Raw genomic sequence first — 19,146 nt, 5'->3', positions numbered from 1 at the left:
AAAGAAAAAAATTCCTTCATAAAAGCAATTTTTTGGTTTTAAGCTGGTTAAGTGTAAAGTTGGTTGGTTTTAAGTTAAACTTTGGTTAAGTTGGACTTCATTAAAATTAAAAACTTCTGCTTTGTGAAAGAGACTATTAAATGAATGAAAAGACAAGTCACAGACTGGGAGAAGATATTTGCTAAACATACATCTGATAAAGGATTTACATCCAAAATATAGTAAGAATTTTAAAATCTCAACAGGAAAACAAACAACTCAATTAAAAAGTGGGCAAAAGATGTGAACAGAAATCTCATCAAAGAAGGTATACAAATGGCAAATAAAAATATAAAAAAATGTGCACATCATTTGTCATTTGAGAAATGAAAATTAAAATAAAGGAAACTCGGACTTCTCTGGTAGTGCAGTGGTTAAGACTTCAAGCTCCCAATGCAGGGGGCCTAGGTTAGATCCCTGGCCAGGGAACTACATCCCACATGCATGCCGCAACTAACAGTTCACATGCCACAACTAAGGAGCCCGCATGCCGCAACTAAAGGAACCCACGCGACGCAACTAAGGAGCAGGCGAGCTGCAACTAAGGAGCCTGCCTGCCATAACTAAGACCCAGCACAACCAAATAAATGAATATTAAAAGAAAAAAAATAAAGGAAACCACTGCATATATACTATGATGGCTAAAACCCAAGGTAGCAACTGCTGGTGAGGATGCAGAGCAACAGGAACTCTCATTCATTGCTGACAGGAATGCAAAATGGTACAGCTACTTGGAACAGCCTGGCAGTTTCTTACAAAAGTAAACAGTCTTGCTATATGATCCAATAATTGTGCTACTAGGTACATAATCAACTGATCTGAAAATGCAAAAAAAAATTTTTTTCCCACACAAAACCAGCACACAAATATTTACAGCACCTTTATCCATAACCATCCCAAACTGGAAGCAAACTAGATATCCTTCGATAGGTGAATGGATAAACAAACTGTACATCCATACAGTGGAATACTATTCAGAAATAAAAAGGAATGAACTTTCAAACCATGTGAAGATATGGATGAATCTCAAAAGCAGATTGCTAACTGAAAGAACGCTGTGAGGCAGGAACTGTTATTAAAATACTAGTGGAAAGATGTTCACTATGAATGAAGAAGAAAAAATTCCTTTCCTAGGAAAGCTGTACAAAACTATAAAAGACATACTACGTCATACAGATATTCCAGATATTCCAAAGTGTTCTTGCTTCCTTCATTAATACACTATTTAGCATTCAACTCCTGCTGTGGAATCATACATCAAAGAATTCTTTTGCTAAACTTTCACTTTTTGGCTCAATGCAATTAATTCGGTCACTAGATGGTGTTTCCAGCTTTGCTGGACTAATCTTGCTTTTGAAGCTAAGAACATAAGTGGAAGGTTTACTGACTTCAGACTGTCACAAACCATCTGACCAGAGATCTTCTGAAATACTTGCTTTGTCTCTAGCTTTACAATTAAGCAAATTAAGGTAATTTTTAGAGATACCCTGTGCCTATAATTAAGAAATATTTATGAGATAATCTCCAGGGCAATGCAGGAAGTTTCAGCTTTTTGTTACCTAAAATATTAATGATCAAGGCACGAGAGAGCGATGGAAAAACATCCACTTCTCTTTTCTCTCTCTCTTTTCAGTTTCAGCTATTGATTCATCACTATTTTTATTGGACGTCCTCCAGAAGTCCTTACCTTCAGAGTGTCTCCTTACTAATGCAAGGGTGCCATCTAGTGATGGTCATGGGTAAATGTATGCCATAGAAAGTGTGTGTCCATCTCCCACCCCAATTCAGTTTTCTGCTGGGGCTTTCAAGATGCATTGAGAAAGCAAAATAAACAAATGGGACCTAATTAAACTTAAAACCTTTTGCACAGCAAAGGAAACCACTGACAAAACGAAAAGAGAACCTACTGAATGGGAGAAAATATTTGCAAATGATATGACTGATAGGGGTTAATCAAAATATATACACAGCTCATACAACTCAACATCAAAAAAACCAAACCAGCTGATTAAAAAATGGGTAGAAGAACTCAAGAGACATTTTTCCATAGAGGACATGCAAATGGCCAACAGACACATGAAAAGATGCTCAACACTGCTAATCATCAGGAAAATGCAAATCAAAACCACAATGAGATATCACCTCAAATCTGTCAGATGGCGATCATCAAAAAGAACACAAATAACAAATGTTGGCAAGGATGCGGAGAAAAGGGCAGCCTTGCACATTGTTGGTGGGAATGTAAATTGGTGCAGCCACTGTGAAAAACGGAAGAGGTTTCTCAAAAAACTAACAGACCTACCATATGATCCAGCAATTCCACTTCTGGGTATATATCCAAAAACCCCCCAAAACACTAATTTGAAAAGATACGTGCACCCCAATGTTCATAGCACCATTATTTATAACTGCCAAGATATTGAAGCAACCTAAGTGTCCCTTGACAGATGAATGGGTAAAGATATGGTATACATATACAATGGAATACTACTCAGCCATAAAAAAGAATGAAATCTTGCCATTTGCGGCATCATGTATGGACCTGAAGGGCACTATGTTAAGTGAAATAAGTCAGACAGAGAAAGACAAATACTGTATGATATCACTTATATGTGGAATCCAAAAAATGCAATAAACTAATGAATTTAACAAAAAAGAAACAGACTCACAGATATAGAGAACAAACTATCGGTTACCAGTGGGGAGAGAGAAACAGGGAGGAGCAGGATCAGGGTTGGGGATTAAGAGGTACAAACTATTGATACCATGTATAAAATAAATAAGCTATATGGATATATTGTATAGCACAGGGAATATAGCCAATATTTTATAATAACTATAAATGGAGATAACCTTTAAATTGTGAATCACTATATTGTACACCTGTAACATACAATTTTGTACATCAACTATACTTCAATAAAAAATGCACTGAGAGGGAAAATGTACTAAATCTATCAATACTATACTTGAAACAAGTTTCCTAATACTCATACATAGGTATATTTAAACATCTAGCGCATCCTCCTTTTCTATTATTGCCCAGATAACTGACCATCTCTGAAGCTACTTCATAGTTAGTTTCATGGAATTTCAGATCATCCAGCTGAAAGGAATGTTAGAGATTATCTATTATCTAGTCAAACTCCTACTTCTTCAGATGTGAAAACTAATGCCCAGAGGGAGGATGCCTGACTTGCTACACAGCTAGTAGTGTTTCCAATGGGGTTGGTCTGCCTTAGCTTGGTTCCTGATGGACTGGAAAACAAGATAATATTACCTTACCGAGAAGATATTTTAAAATATCTCAGTAACAGGCTTCCATTCAAACCAAACCCCTAGCTGTTCCTGCAAGAATGGCAAAGGGTAAAATTCCCTGATCTAGGCTCTATTCATGGCTTTCCCTTTTCCAACTGGGCACAGAAACCCTCAGGGATTATGTTTTGCCCACTAATAATCAATGGAAGAGCTGCTACAGCTTACTGAGTGCTTGCCAGGTGCCAGGCAGTGTGCGTGAGCTCTGGGTAAGCCCCTCACCTTCCCTGCTCAGGCACGTTGGGCTCCTGATGAGCATATGCCCTATTTGTCCCTTCCCTTCATCTCAGTACATTCAGTCACAGCCAGGAACAACTTACGGAGCTGGATGTTCCAGGCAAAGGGACATTTTATGTACAAAACCATGGAGTGTGAAAATGCAAAGTTTATTCAGAGAAAGTGGCTGAATCTTTGGGTATGAGGAGCAGAAGACGCAGGTGCTAAAACTATCTTTCTTTCCTCTTCTCTCTCTGTCTAGAGGGGAGGAGGCAAAATGTGATCAGGAGGCAACAGAATAATCAAAGCGCCAAAGTAGAGGGAGACTAAGCTAGACTGGTCTGAAGGGCTTGGCTGATTTGGGAAAGATTATGAACATGGTCTTGGTAGAGTTCTGGTGTCGGGATGCTGGGAAATGACTGTACTCAATAAATGACAAAGACAGAATAGCAAGGAGTTGACCAGGCCTCTAACCTCCCCACTGCACCCAGACAGCCCACTGCACCCAGACAGCCCTCTAGGCAGCAGACACAGGCCGGCCTGCTGGGAAAGGTTAAGTCCATTTCCCCACCTCAAAGGGCATCTCCTTCCCCTGTCAGTACTACCACTAAACATGCCCCCAGGCAGAAAGCAACTTCTGAATCTAAATCTGCACCATTTTGTATTCTGTAAGCCAGGAAAACTGGCTTGGGGAAATGGGTCCCAGGGTTGAACACACTAAGAACAGGGTGGAAGAGAGCCAGCAAGGTCCATGTGACCCTGTGTCAGTTCCCACTAACAAAAGGGGACATAGATCTCAGGATCAGAAATTTGTACTTTGGGAATATGGCTATTTTTATACTGTTTGTACTTTTGATACTCATTCCCTTTTTGTTCTTTCTCACTTTTGGTAAAGTTCATTTAAAAAATGTCAACTAAGCTAAGAGGCACCAAAGAAGGCAGTTTTGTTTCTGTGCCCAGCCATACCCATGAGGGCTGGGCGCAGGGGTGAAAGCAGAATTCCAGGTGAGCAAATCTGGGGGAATAACTCCTTTCCTCCACAATGCTTTCCTTCCAGAGTTCTCTTCTGCTGCAACACGGAAGGTTCTGGGTCTGGCTTTAGTAATATGTGAGGGCATGTCCTTCACAATATTGCAGTGTAAATGAGTAATAAAAGCTTGAACCTCTGGGGGGCCGGGGAGGGGGGGCGGATGGGAGGAGGCGTTGCAGTTTGGAGAGGATTTAGTTCATTCTCACTGGTGGGAGGGATAAGATTTCTGGTAGGAGACTGGGTCTTCTGGTGCTTGTCTCTCCGGCAGCTGCCCCTTTCCTCCCTGGCACCATTTGTTACTTAATAAAATCAGTCCGAAGCAATATGCTACCTATTAATATTAGGGTGATTACAAATTTCTTAAAATTAATTGTTAAGAAATAATTAAGTAAAAGGTATCATCAGTTTACGAGAGGAGTGCAAGCTGGAATGTACAGCAAATATTTGAAACCACAAATCTAGGATACCTACGTGAAAGGGCTTCTGTCCTTGTCTGTTGATGATATCAGAGTGCTAATACTCAACTTCAGACATAATACCCTCTGGGCTATGACTGAGATCCTGTTCTACAGTTTTCAATCAAGAGAACTTCCAAAGTTATTTATATTGACAGTATAATTTCCAACACAAAGGTTCACCAAACACACAATGTTACATCTTATTAAGAGTATCATCAGGGGCTTCCCTGGTGGCGCAGTGGTTGAGAGTCCACCTGCCGATGCAGGGGACACGGGTTTGAGCCCTGGTCCAGGAAGATCCTACATGCCGCGGAGCGGCTGGGCCCGTGAGCCATGGCCGCTGAGCCTGCGCATCCGGAGCCTGTGCTCTGCAACGGGAGAGGCCACAACAGTGAGAAGCTCGCGTACCGCAAAAAAAAAAAAAAAAAAAGAGTATCATCAGTTCTAGTCTCTCTACCTCTAATTTCTATCCCAACAAAGTGGGGTAACCATACTCTGGAGTTAGCTGAGAACCACCCATATCCAATATGCCTCTTCCACAATCTAATCTTGAGCACAACACAGAAAAACAGGTAATACTTCTTTCAGTACAAACTGTACCATGTGGTTAAAGAAAACCACAACTCTTCTTTGCAGTCTTGTAAAAGACATGTCTCAACTGGGTTTTTAAATTCTCATTTCCAAAAAGAAAAACACTGTGTAAATAAAAGCATTATGAATTTTGGTCTGAGGGCTGCGACCACAGTGTTTAAGAAATCTTATCCCAGAAAAAGACAAATACTGTTTGATCTCACTTGTATGTGAAATCTAGGAAACAAAAACAAAAAACAAAACTCATAGATACAGAGAACAGACTGGTGGTTGCCAAAAGCAAGGGGTGGAGGTGCGGGGAACGGGTGAGGGTTGTCAAAGGTACAAACTTCTAGTTATAACATAAACAAGTCCTGGGGATGTAATGCAGAGCATGGCGACTACAGTTAATAATATTGGATTGCATATTTAAAGTTGCTAAGAGAGTAGACCTTAAATGTCCTTATCACAAGAAAAAAAATTATAACTATATGAGGTGATGGACATTAAACTTATTTTGGTGATCATTTAACAATATATACATATACCAAAGCCTTATGTTGTACACCTGAAACTAAAACAATGCTATATGTCAATTACACCTTAATTAAAAAAAATATGTCCCCAACATGTGCTCAAAAGGGCTATCACTTGTCCCCTTTCCCTCCCTGCAAAAGAAATCTTGTTCCTGCATTATCAGTGGAGAGCAAACAACCCACTTTAAAGAAGTTGGGGCATGGAAACCCATTTGGAAGGACAGAGGCCTGACTTTCTTACAGAAATGAATCCCTCACGTGGAATTTTAGTTTACTATTTCTGGAGGCTATTTTTGCCAAGTTGCATTGTCACAACCATGGACAAGAAGCAACTCCAACCCATACTAAGAACAGGTGGCCCTGAAGCACTCACTTACACAGAAATTACAATTTAGGAAAAATAAGAATATGGAAGAGTTACACTTATATAAATCTAAATATGGAACATTACATTAGGGACAGAATAAAACTTTTAACATTCTATGACATTATTATTGTTAATAATAAGAACTATCATTTTATTGGGCAATTTTCAACATTGCTATATCTTAGACATTAAGCTAAGTGTTTCTCATGTGTGTCCTCTCGTGTTTTCACAACAACCCTAGAGGTAGGTATTATTATCCTCCTTTTATTGAGGAAGAAATGAAGGCACACAAAAGTTGAGTTACATCCTGAAAGTAACAGCTAGTAACCAACCCAGGTCTGACTGAGGTCTAGACTTCTCATCAACAATATGTAAACTAAAGACATCTCAAGGCATTAAAACAAGTTTCTAAAAGAACAAGCTATCACAGTGAAAAGTTTCAGAAAGCAACAGGAAAATAAACCATCATTCCAAAAGTAAACTTAAGTCGTATGAGTAAAAAAATAAAGGGTTGCCTTTAGGCTAATGTTAGAAACAGCCTATTTATTAGTATTCTTACTGATTTTTTTAAGAAACTGAAAACATTTTGAAACAAGTTTCAGAAAATTTCACCAGAATTTAGTAAGATTATGATCAAAAGTTCACTGAGCTCCCACTAGGAGCCATGAACTGTTAGGTGCTGGGATACAGAAATCAATAGGAGACAGTTCTCATTCTTGGAAAAATTCAGTGATCTTGGTGGGAGATATAGGTATAGTGACAGACCATAATACATTGTGGAAAGTGTGATAACAGAGTGAGTTGCAGGGTATTACAGAAAAGTGAGGAATGGTATGTAATCTAGCCAGAGGGTGGTAGGAGAGTTTACTGGGGGAAGCTGCCAGCTGCAGGGGATGGGCTACCACTCCGGCAGAGCACAAAGCCTGGGCACAGACCAGAGGCAGGAAGTAGTGCAGTAGTATGGGGGGCCGGGGGGACACAAGAAGGTCAGGGTTGCTGAAGCACAGAGTGGGAGGCAGGGAATGGACATAGGTAAGGCTAGGGAGGTGGGCAGGGTCCAAATCATGAAGATGTTTAAACCAGCGAAGGGTTTTAAGCATGGAAGTGACATGCTCAGAATCATCCTTTAACTCAATCCCTCGAGGACTGTAAGCATGGATTTGGAGGCACACAGCCACAGGTTCAACTTCTAGCTCTAGGGCTTATTAGCTAAGTGAACTTTGGCAAGATATAAAACCTTCTAAGCCTCAGTTCTGTCAACCGTAAAATGAGAAGTAAGTAGATTATGAATGTAAAGCACTGAAACATAGTAAATGCTCTTATTATAATGATCGCTCTTATTATTACTAATATTAATATTATAAACCTACAAGTTCAGGGAGTGTGATACGGGAGTCCAGATGAGACATACTCAGACCCTGAACAGGGCTGGAAAAAACAGGACAATCTGAGAACTATTTAGGAAACAGAATTGAGAAAACCTGATGACCACCTGGCTATGGGAGTATGGGGAAAGGAGAGGAGACATCATGGATGAGCACTAGGTCTAGAATGGGTGACTGAATGGATCGTGGTTGGAAGCTGGTGGAGCACCTGACAAGAAGAAGGAGGCTGCTGAGGAGAAGGAGGTGGACATCTAGGAGTGGACATCCAGGAGCTCATGGGGTGAGTCTGGAGCCTGGGGTGCAGGTGTGGCTTGGAGTTAAAGAACTGAGGGTCTTAAGTACCTCAAGCCATGAGAAGGGAAGAGATCACCCAGAGGGCCTGTTCAGGCAGAAGAGCAGTGTGCTGGGCCAGATACTGGGAACACCCACAATTAAGGGGCAAGGGGAGAAAGAAAAGCCCCCAAAGAAAGAAAAGAACCACAGAGGACCAGAAAAGCCAGGAGGGCTCAGTATGATGTAAAATAAAAGAACAGGATGTCACAGAGGGGGTCATCAGTGGTACCCAATGTAGTTGAGAAGTTCAGTACATTCCAAACATTAAATTCCTCAGAATTTAACAGAAACTCGTGCTGATTTTAGACCAGAGGGCAATTTTAGTAGGACAAGGGGTACAGAAGCACAACTGCTGGGTTAAGGTATAAATGGGAGCGTGGAAGTGGAAAGAGTATACCAGAAATCTGGTAAAAGGGATGAAGAGGACTTATGTAGTAATGAGGGAGGAAGGCAGGGTCAAAGGTTAGGTTAAAAATTATTTTTAGGATGGAGCATTCTGAGCATTTTGTGAGCTGAGAAGGAAAAGGCAGATGACAAAGGGTGATGATGCAAGAGAGAGAATCACTGATGGAACAAGGTTCTTGAGAAAATAAGAAGGAATTTTAAAGTCCTGTGTGTCAGGCACCAAACCAAGACCTAGGGACACCTGTCCACAAACCATCAGAGGGGAGTGTGACATAGATGCTACTCCTCGGAGTGCATCCTGCCAGAGGCGCTCAGAGGGGCGCCCATCTGAGTGTGGCTTTCCTGAGCCTGAGCCTGTGCCTGTTCACCTCTCTGCTCCCACCACCCACCAGTGTCTGGCCCCACCTGGTAGGCATTCAATCATGTTCTTGGTATGAATGAATAAATATACTTGTCAGAAACTTTATTTCCAGGGGTAGAAATTTTATAGAGGCATGAGAATATATTCTAAGACAGATAAAAGGAATTTGTGTATTAAAATACAAGGCAATATTAATTAAAATAATAATACACATGCTTGGAAAACATGCATCTAATAAGAGCTTTGTACGGAGGCAGCTAAAGGTTAAGAGAGGGGGGAGACTGGGGGCACAGGGTTCAGTCATATGGAGAAGGCCTGAACTGGTTCCAGAACTCTCTCTGGCTGAACATATCCCCCAATCTACAAATTTAAGCACTTAAGAAGGGACAACTTTTTCACCTCAAAACTCTAGATAAAGGACTAAAAAGGAAATGTATGTAAGATTATTCACTAGCTGAAACCCGTTCACCGTAAAATAAAGTCAGTCAGGTGGGCTCTGGCTCAGACTGGCCAGGTCCCAAGTGAGGCTGTGCCATTTACTGGCTATGGGACCAGGTCCCTTGACCTTCTCTGGGAAAGCAGACCACATGACAAATGAGTCTCCAAGCTCCTTGCAAATCTCTTGCTTAAAGGTGCTAAAGCAGTTTCCTAACCTTCTGAATCACGTTCCTCTGAGAATCTATGAAAGCTATGAATTCTACCCACCTTCCCAAGCAAACACAGACACATCCATACAAAATTTTGCAAATCATTTGAGAAATCTCTGATTGTAGACCTCCTCCTAGTGAGAAAATAGCCGAGGTGCAATTCTTTATAAGGAAGATGTTTGTCTTCCTTAAAAGTAATAGAGCCCAGGTATCATAGTGATCCCTTTAAGGCCCATGGTAGAGAGTTTGCTGTGTGTCCACCTGAACCGTAAGTCCCCTCATCTCTGAATTCCCCAGTGCCCCGAATATAGTAAGTACCCATTTAATTTATCCATTATGTTGATCAGGGCCATAATGGTTTGAATGCATAGTTCTGGAGTTTTCAGACTTTTGGTGCTTCTCAGTGAGTAGCAACTTCAAATCCTCCCTTGGAGAGACAAGTCCACATGCACAGCAACCGCTATGGGTTTACTCCACAGGGTCTATCAACTTTCCAAAATTGATTTCTGCTTAGAGGAGTCTAGTCGCCCCAGACTAGAAGCTATGCCTTAGTTCCAGAGCAGAATTTGATGACCCTCCGCATTCCCCAAAAAGGAATCACATTGTATCTGCTTTTAGCAGAAATCTCTCACATTGATATAACCCTTTGTACTTGTACATTCCAATCGCTCTCACATACATTAAATATTCATCTGAGAGGTAGGCAATAAATGCAGTACTCCATTTTAAAAAATAAGGAAAGAGAGTATAACATTTAAGTAATCAGAGAGGGCTTTCAACAGAGCCCAGCACTCCAAGTCACATTTTTATAAATATGCCAGGTGTTTCTCTATTTACCCTTGTACTGAGAAGGCAGGAGAGGCCTCTTTAAATTGACAAACAGCCATGGCATTTAATAAAGTGTTCAGTGATAACATCTAAATAGTACCCATGATTTTAGAAACCAAAAGCCTAAGCAATTTTATATATAATGATTAAATAGGTTAGTTTTTCAATGTTCAGTAAGAATCTAATCAACCTATCATTCATGACTTAAAAAAAGAAAGCAGAATCCACTCTACATAAGTTGGGGGGCAATTCCATACTCACCTACTGCACAATGTAAAATCTAGAGAGAAAAAGGGGGGAAAAGAGAATTAGTAAAGATCAATAATATTATAGTTTTATTTCATACAAACTAGCCTTTCAGAAGAATAGAGCAGTGTCTGCCAGCAATATTGAATTCGAAAAATGAACATTCAATTTTTAAACTTGGCTACAGACTATTTAACAAAATGTAAATTCTAGTTCAGTTTTTTGTTTATTCATTTTCAGTTTGTGTATCTATGGAAGATTTCCTAAGGAATAAATCTTACCCAGTAGTTTAGCAAATGTCAAGGACCTCTTCTATAATACATCAAATGGTAAGAGCAGCCAGTGTACAACAACTCCCATGTCCCATTTGTACAGAACAGAACTATCACAGACTATGGAACACAAGATCAGAAGAGCCTTTTCCTACCCGGCAGGTCCTTCAATGCAGACATTTATTCTACAAAGCTCTACCCTTGGACCCCATCTTATCTCATTCTGTGATCTCATTATAGGGGTATTCCCAGTCTAATCTCTAACCCCAGATTTCTTTGAACTCCAGGCCCACATTCCTTTGGACATCTCCATCTAGGTGTACCAGCAGCAACTCAAAGATGGCATGCGGGCTTCCCTGGTGGCGCAGTGGTTGAGAGTCCGCCTGCCGATGCAGGGGACACGGGTTCGTGCCCCGGTCCGGGAAGATCCCACATGCCGCGGAGCGGCTGGGCCCGTGAGCCATGGCCGCTGAGCCTGCACGTCCAGAGCCTGTGCTCCGCAACGGGAGAGGCCACAACAGTGAGAGGCCCGCGTACCACACACAAAAAACAAACAAACAAACAAAAAAACAAAAAAAAAAGATGGCATGCTTCAGCAGGAAGCTCACCCCTCCTTTCCTTCATACCTACCATGCCTCTTGATCACCAACCCCCCCACTCTCAGATTCAACTGCTCTTTCCTTTCCTTCACTCCCAAGTCAAACAGGTTTCCAAGTCCTGCCAATGCTTTTGGCATGTATTCCCCAGTTTTTTATTTCCAGCGCATGGGTGAGACTGCTATCTCCTCTCCATCTCAATGGCCATCTAACCAGCCAATTAGGTTCTTCCAAATCCCCTTCCAATTCATCCTGTATCTGGCACTGCTTTAACCTGGGTGGTGGTAGTAAAGAAGTAATTTGAAGCCATCTACAGGGTTGATTTAATGACCAAAGCTTTTCTGGATGATAAGACCTAACAACCATTGCAGTGCATTTTGGAATACATTTCTCAAGCCGTCATTGTGTTGTTTGAAACTAACAATAACCCTGGCAGATGGGCAGGACAGATATCTCTACTTGCAGATGAGAAAACGAAGGCTTAGAAACACTGCTCAGCTTCACCAAGGTAGTAAGTGATGTAGCGGATCAAGAACCTAGATTTTATTCCTACTATACTGCTTTTTGTATCATTTCACTGTACATTAGTTATACCTGAAAAAGCTATAACTTGACCAGACTTAGCTCTATCTAAAAAATGCCTAGCGACTTCCCTGGTGGCTCAGTGGTTAACAATCTGCCTGCCGGGCTTCCCTGGTGGCACAGTGGTTGAGAGTCCACCTGCTGATGCAGGGGACACGGGTTCGTGACCCGATCCGGGAAGATCCCACGTGCCGCGGAGCGGCTAGGCCCGTGAGCCATGGCCGCTGAGCCTGCGTGTCTGGAGCCTGTGCAGTGAGAGGCCCATGTACCGCAAAAAAAAAAAAAAAAAAAAAGGAATCTGCCTGCCAACGCAGGGGACATGAGTGCCAGCCCTGGTCTGGGAAGATCCCACATGTCACGGAGCAACTAAGCCCGTGCGCCACAACTACTGAGCCTACACTCTAGAGCCCGTGTGCCACAACTACTGAGCCCATGTGCCACAACTACTGAAGCCTGTGCACCTAGAGCCTGTGCTCCACAACAAGAGAAGCCACCACAGTGAGAAGACCGCACACCGCAATGAAGAGAAAAGCCCACACGCAGCAATGAGGACCCAATGCAGCCAAAAATAAATTAAAAATTAAAAAAAAATTAATTAAAAAAAAAAGAATCCGCCTGCTAATGCAGGGGACACAGGTTCGATCCCTGATCCAGAAAGATCCCACATGCTGCAGAGCAACGAAGCCCATGTGCCATAACTACTGAGCCTGTGCTCTAGAGCCTGCGAGCCACAACTACTGAGCCTGCGTGCCACAACTACTGAAGCCCGTGTGCCTAGAGCCTGTGCTCCGCAACAAGAGAAGCCACTGCAGTGAGAAGCCCGCTCAATGCAATTAGAGAAAGCCTGTGTGCAGCAACAAAGACCCAACGCAACCAAAAATAAACAAAAAACAAACCAAAAAAAACCATGCCTAATAAGACTCTGTGCTCAAGTCTATGATTTCACTAAGTTTTTTCTGAAGGGAGGAGGATGGGGGTGGCTTGGATTAAAAAAAAATCAAGCTGCACAAATATGTCGATAACTGATAAAAGAATTACCAGACTGCAAATCTTATATTTTTCAAAAGAAAACACTGCTAAGAATCTCAAATGTGTGAATATTACAAGATAAGCCAAACCTCCTGCTGCAAAGTTGAGGAAAACTAAGATACGTGCTGACTGAAATGAAATGGAATGAAAGATGAGTGATGAGCATCCTTTGAGACAAGACAGATGATAGTGCCTAGATAGAAAACCTATTCTATTCATGTATGTGGCAAGACATCCAGGCTGCTGATTTACAATAGGACACTGCAGGAAAGGATGGATAACCTTAAGGCCTATCATGTCTTCTTTGTGTGACAGAACAAATCTTAGTCCTATGAGACCCAATCTCCCCTTTTTAATCACATATTTTATAATGCCTCCTTTACTAAATATAAAATTCATAGATGATACAACTTACTTGCACAAAAATTAAAACAAATAAAGTGTCCTAACCAATATGTAAAGAAGAAATAAAAAGATAGTAGTTTATTTAAAAAAATATGTATTTCCACAGATAAATGCTTGGGGACACAATGACATAATGAAGCAGTCAGATATATGTATCAACTTATGATGAATAAGTTTGGATTTAAAAATAAGAATACAAGAAAGCACTTTAGATAAGAAAAGGAAAATAAAAGAACAGAGGTACAGACCAACCCTAAAATAAAAACAGTATTAAGATAATAATGGACATAGGGGAGTAATCTTAACTGAAGTTAAAACAACACGGCAAGTAAATAACAAAGTAGAGAAAATGAGGAAGTACAACATTATCACAAATGAAGCTAGGTCTTATTTATTTGTAAGTGTGGTGTCAAAATAATCCCCTAGATTATGTCATGGGATAGGGTAGGAAGAAAGTATCACAGAAAACATCCTTCTGCTTTGAAATCCCACTGGGACATACAATCTGTGCCTGGTCTGTAAAAAGAATTTGGAAACAATATTCTCTGAATGGTGTGACAAGGAAAAGAAGATGGATTAGACAAAAAAACAGTAATGCAAGATGTGATAAAGTAGTTGTTTAACTGTGGATAGTTTTAGGAAAAAACTGAACTGTAGTGATTCAAAAAAAGGCAGTATAAAATATTATTAAAATAGTTATATTAAAGAAATCGAGGGGGCTTCCCTGGTGGGGCAGTGGTTAAGAATCTGCCTGCCAATGCAGGGGACACAGGTGCCAGCTCTGGTCCGGGAAGATCCCACATGTCGCGGAGCAATTAAGCCCGTGTGCCACAACTACCGAGCGTACGCTCTAGGGCCTGTGAACCACAACTACTGAAGCCTGTGCGCCTAGAGCCTGTGCTCCACAACAAGAGAAGCCACCACAATGAGAAGCCCATGCACCACAACAAAGAGAAAAGCCCACACGCAGCAATGAAGACCCAGTGCAGCCAAAAATAAATTAAAAATTTTTTAAAATTTAATTAAAAAATAAATCTGCCTGCCAATGCAGGGGACACGGGTTCGATCCCTGGTCCAGGAAGATCCCACATGCTGCGGAGTGACTAAGCCCATAGGCCGTAACTAGTGAGCCTGTACTCTAGAGCCCATGGGCCCAACTGCTGAGCCCACGTGCCATGACTACTGAAGCTCACGCACCTAGAGTCCATGCTCCCCAACAAAAGAAGCCACTGCAATGAGAAGCCGACGCACCACAACGAAGAGTAGCCCCCACTTGCCGCAACTAGAGGAAGCCCGCACGCAGCAACGAAGACCCAATGCAGCCAAAAATAAATTAAATAAATGAATTCATTAAAAAAAAAAAGAAATTGAATGAGATCCCTGCATTTAACGAGTCTCCATTAACTTAAAGTCTGAACAGGAATCTCAATCTGTTCCATATTTTCAATCAAAAATTTCATTGCTTTTGCAGTTATAGCACTGTTGCACTGGAATCCTTTTCAACTAAATATGCAAGCTGAAAATGCTATAATGTTTACAGAACAGAATGTGCAGAGTGAACAAATTACTCAATTATTTTGAGATGATACCTTTATTTCACTTAAGCTCCCTATTCATACCAACTGTGCTAGGTAGAATCCAAAAGATGATTCCCTAAGATTCTTGTACCTTGGTTATCCAATCAAACACTAAACAAGGTACCACAGGGCGGGAATTTTGCAAACGTAATTAAAGTCCAAAGTCAACTGATTTTAAGGCACAGAGATTATGTGGGTAGGCCTGATCCAACCAGGCCAGTCTTTTAAAAGCAGAGAGTTTTCTCCAGCTGGTGGCAGAAGAGGAACTCAAAGATATTCAAGGAACAAAAGATATTCAATATGCCATTTCTCACTTAGAAGATGGAGGAGGCCATGTGCAGGGACTGGAAAGCAGCCTCTAGGAGCTAGGAGTGACCTCCAGCTGATAGCTAGTAAGGAAATGGGACCTTAGACCTACAACCACAGGTTAAGTGGATTCTGTCAACAAGCTGAATAAGCTTAGAAGCAGACTCTTTCCCAGAGCCCCCAGATAGAAGCCAACCCAACTGGCACCTTAATGAGACCCTGAGCAGAGAACCCAGCCAAGCCCAGTTTCTGACTTATAGAACTGTGAGCTAATAAATGAGTGTGGTTTTAAGCCACTAAGTTTGTGGTATTTTGTCATGCAGCAAGAGAAAACTAAGACAATGACCTTCTTCTAACTTAATAAGCTTTTTGTTTAATTTCTCGTGAAGATTTTTAGTATGAATATGTACTACAAAACTATCAATTTATATTTGGAGAGGGATCAGCCCATGGTATATACAAAAGTCAGGGGGAATACAGACCTCCACTGGGTTGGACTGTCTCAGACAGCGCAGGACATCTACTTATAGCACCCCCATTCATTGTGGCAATCAAAATACCCTCTCAGTTTTCTAAATCGCACTCTAGAGGGGTCACACTGCTCTTGCTGAGATCTACTGAGAATTACTGAACTAAAATAAGCATACCTCATTCAGAAGACTTGCCATGTTCAAAATCTCCCTTGAAAATATGTCATCGTGCTAATGATCCAATGTCAGCTGCTAGGAGTGTTCACGCGGTTGAATGCTCCCCAATGTGTCTGCCACCAGTGTCTGTGTTCCCTGGGTGAGCCCCCCTTCCCCAGCCTCTCCAGGAGACTCCCCAAAGCCAGCAGGAGACTGGGGCATGAATGGAACTGGCAGAATTTGTACACAGGCAGCCAGGCTCCAGCGCTGGTGTTCTTAACCACTACATATATTATTGATTTTGAGATCTGTGCCTTACAAACCATAAATATTCAGAACTTTGAGCAGTACATTTGCTTCTCTCCTGTGTCTGGAATGAGAGATAACCAGAAGTACAGATTTAGACTCATTCATGAGCAGTTTCTAATGGTTTAGCTGGATGGTCAGGGACTTGGAAGGAACAGGATTGGAAGATAGTGACAAGGAAAGTTGGGGAAGAAGTATGTGGATGGATCTCTTAGAATGGGCATAGACATTGAAAATATTTGTCTCACGTGAATGCTCACCAAATGGCATCTACTGTAAAGGAGACTCTTAATGATGGTGGACAAAATGATGGACACTATTAACGTCAACTAGACTCTTCCCAGCCATCCCAGTGTTTCCTCAATAGACCCATGAACAAATTGGCCACGTTAACAAGAATGGAGGCTACGCACGGGCTCAACAACATGAACTTACTTTTAGCAAGGCAGACCTGGTTAACCCTACTGCTGAGCGCCTAATCTGCCAATAGCCGAGATCAGAATTAAGGGCCCTATAAAGCATCATTTCCCAGGCGGACAGCACACAACTTGAGGATAGGTCGATTACATGGGATTTCTTCCACCAAGGAGGGAGCAGACATTTGCCCTCACTGGAATAAACACATACTCTAGATATGGATTTGCCCTCCTTGCCCACAATGCCTCTGCCAGTGTCGCCATCTATGAACTCACAGGGTGCCTGATCTGCCATCATAGCATTCTACAAAGTATTGTGTCTGATCAAAGAACTGACTTCACAGCAAAAGAAATGCATACATCAATGGGCTCAGGCCCACTGGATCGTTTGCTCTTAACCACATATGCCATCACCCAGAAATGCCTGGCTTAGTTGAAAGGTAGAATGATTTACCGAAGACTCAGTTATGATGCCAACTGGGAGACAGCACCTTGAAAGAATAGGGTTCTGCCTTACAGGACGCAGTTTATACTTTGAATCACAGATGCTGTATTCCTCATCACCGGATTACACAGGTCCAAGAATCAAGGGGAGGAAGTAGGAGTGGCTACTCTCACTATTATACCTATTAACCCACGTAAAGAATTTCTGCCTTCCATCCTGGCAACTTTGAGCTCTACTTGTTTGGAGAGCTTAGTCTCCACAAGGTTACTGGTTGCACCAGGTGACAACAATGGTTCTACTGAATTGGAAGATTAGACTGCCATTTGGCATTTTGGGCTCCTTATTCATGCTACTGCACCAATAGGCAAAAAAAGGGGGTTTATCTATGGAGGGAGTGGTCAATCCTGATTGCCAAGGGGATATCATGTTGCCATACACAATCGAGGCAAAGCGGACTATATATGGAAGCCAGGGGGTTCTGAGGCACCTCTTAGCATTTCCAGTAGTAAACGTTAATGGAAAACTACAGCAACCAAAAAGAGGCAGAATGACTAAGGACTCAGACCCCTTGGGAATGAAGGTTTGGGTCACTGCTGTGGGTAAGGGAAATATGGAATGGGTAGTAGAAGAAGGAAGCCACAGGTATCAACTATAACCTCATGATCAATTACAGAAAGAAAAACTGCAAAAAAAAAAAAAAAAAGCAGTAAACATCTCTCTCTTGAACCCTTTCCATTTCCACCCAGTGGCAATAAGCTCATTTTAGTTTCAAAATTCAAGCTCAATGTTGAATGTCATCTTTCACAATAGGTTACTTTGAAACATCTTTTTTGTAAAAGTTTCTAAGATTTGCACTAAGGAAATTAATTTTGTAAGTTACCAACAAGTTTGTTCAGTTTCATTTTTTAAAAAGACTTCCATTTTTTAACGAGTAGTTTTAGGTTCACAGCAAAACTGAGAGGAAGGTACAGAGCTCTCCCATTTACCCCCTGCCCCCCACTCAAGCACAGCCTCCCCACTATCAAAATCCCCAACCAGCGTGGTATGTTTGTTACAACTGATGGACCTGTACTGACACATCACTGTCACTCGAAGTCCGTAGCTGAGGGTTCAATGTTGCTGTTATACCTTCTATGGGCTTGGACAAATGTATAATGACATGTACCCACCATTACAGTATCATACAGAGTAGTTTCACTGCCTGTAAAAATCCTCTGTGCTGTGTCTATTCACCCTTCAGTTTCATTTTTAATCTAAGGTAAAATAACAATAACAAAGTCCAAAAAAGAGTAACAAGTCTCAAGAGGAATACGAACCCAAGCAGCTTTAGTTCATGGATTTAACATTATTCAGCTATAGTAAGTTCCAATTTCTGTCTTTCAATTCAAAATTCCACATTCCTGGAGAAAAGTCTGACCAGCCCAGTTTGGGTCAGGTGTGCAACCCTGGATCAGCGAGCTATGGCCTGAGAGGCAGAGTCAGGGGTAGAGATGCAGCTGGTATGGGTCTAGTGGTAGAACTGTGAAAATTTCCAGAGAATAAAACCCCCTGAGCTGGGCAGCTCCACAAAGCATGTCTACTACACTCATGTTATGGAGAGGTCTAGAACTAATTTGGGTTATGTTTACCAGTATTTGGTTAGTTTTGAAAATTATATGTATTTATGATTTCATCTTTTTTTCTTAAAACTTACCTATATAACAACATGTAGCCTTGAAAGACATCGATACGTTATCAGCAGTTATCATTATCTTATGACCGACATGTTTTTTCTTCTTTATGTATATCTGGGTTTTGCTACGATGAATATATAGCACTTATGTTATAGATGATTATGATTAGAGGCAAAC

The 19,146-nt window shown here is 41.4% G+C and overlaps 1 protein-coding gene across 1 annotated transcript in view; it reads right to left on the bottom strand.

Annotated features, from left to right (window-relative positions):
• Positions 1–19,146, bottom strand: part of HACD2 (3-hydroxyacyl-CoA dehydratase 2) — a 91,858-nt gene that overhangs the window by 60,057 nt on the left and 12,655 nt on the right. Inside the window, exon 3 of the mRNA XM_067738685.1 lies at positions 10,752–10,770. Coding sequence (XP_067594786.1) covers positions 10,752–10,770 — 19 coding nt within the window. The remainder of the gene's footprint in view (positions 1–10,751; positions 10,771–19,146) is intronic.

The sequence above is a fragment of the Pseudorca crassidens genome, chromosome 5 (genome assembly GCF_039906515.1).
Source record: "Pseudorca crassidens isolate mPseCra1 chromosome 5, mPseCra1.hap1, whole genome shotgun sequence".
NCBI classification, from domain to species: Eukaryota; Metazoa; Chordata; class Mammalia; order Artiodactyla; family Delphinidae; genus Pseudorca; species Pseudorca crassidens.
This window is presented reverse-complemented; position numbering and strand designations above follow the sequence as displayed.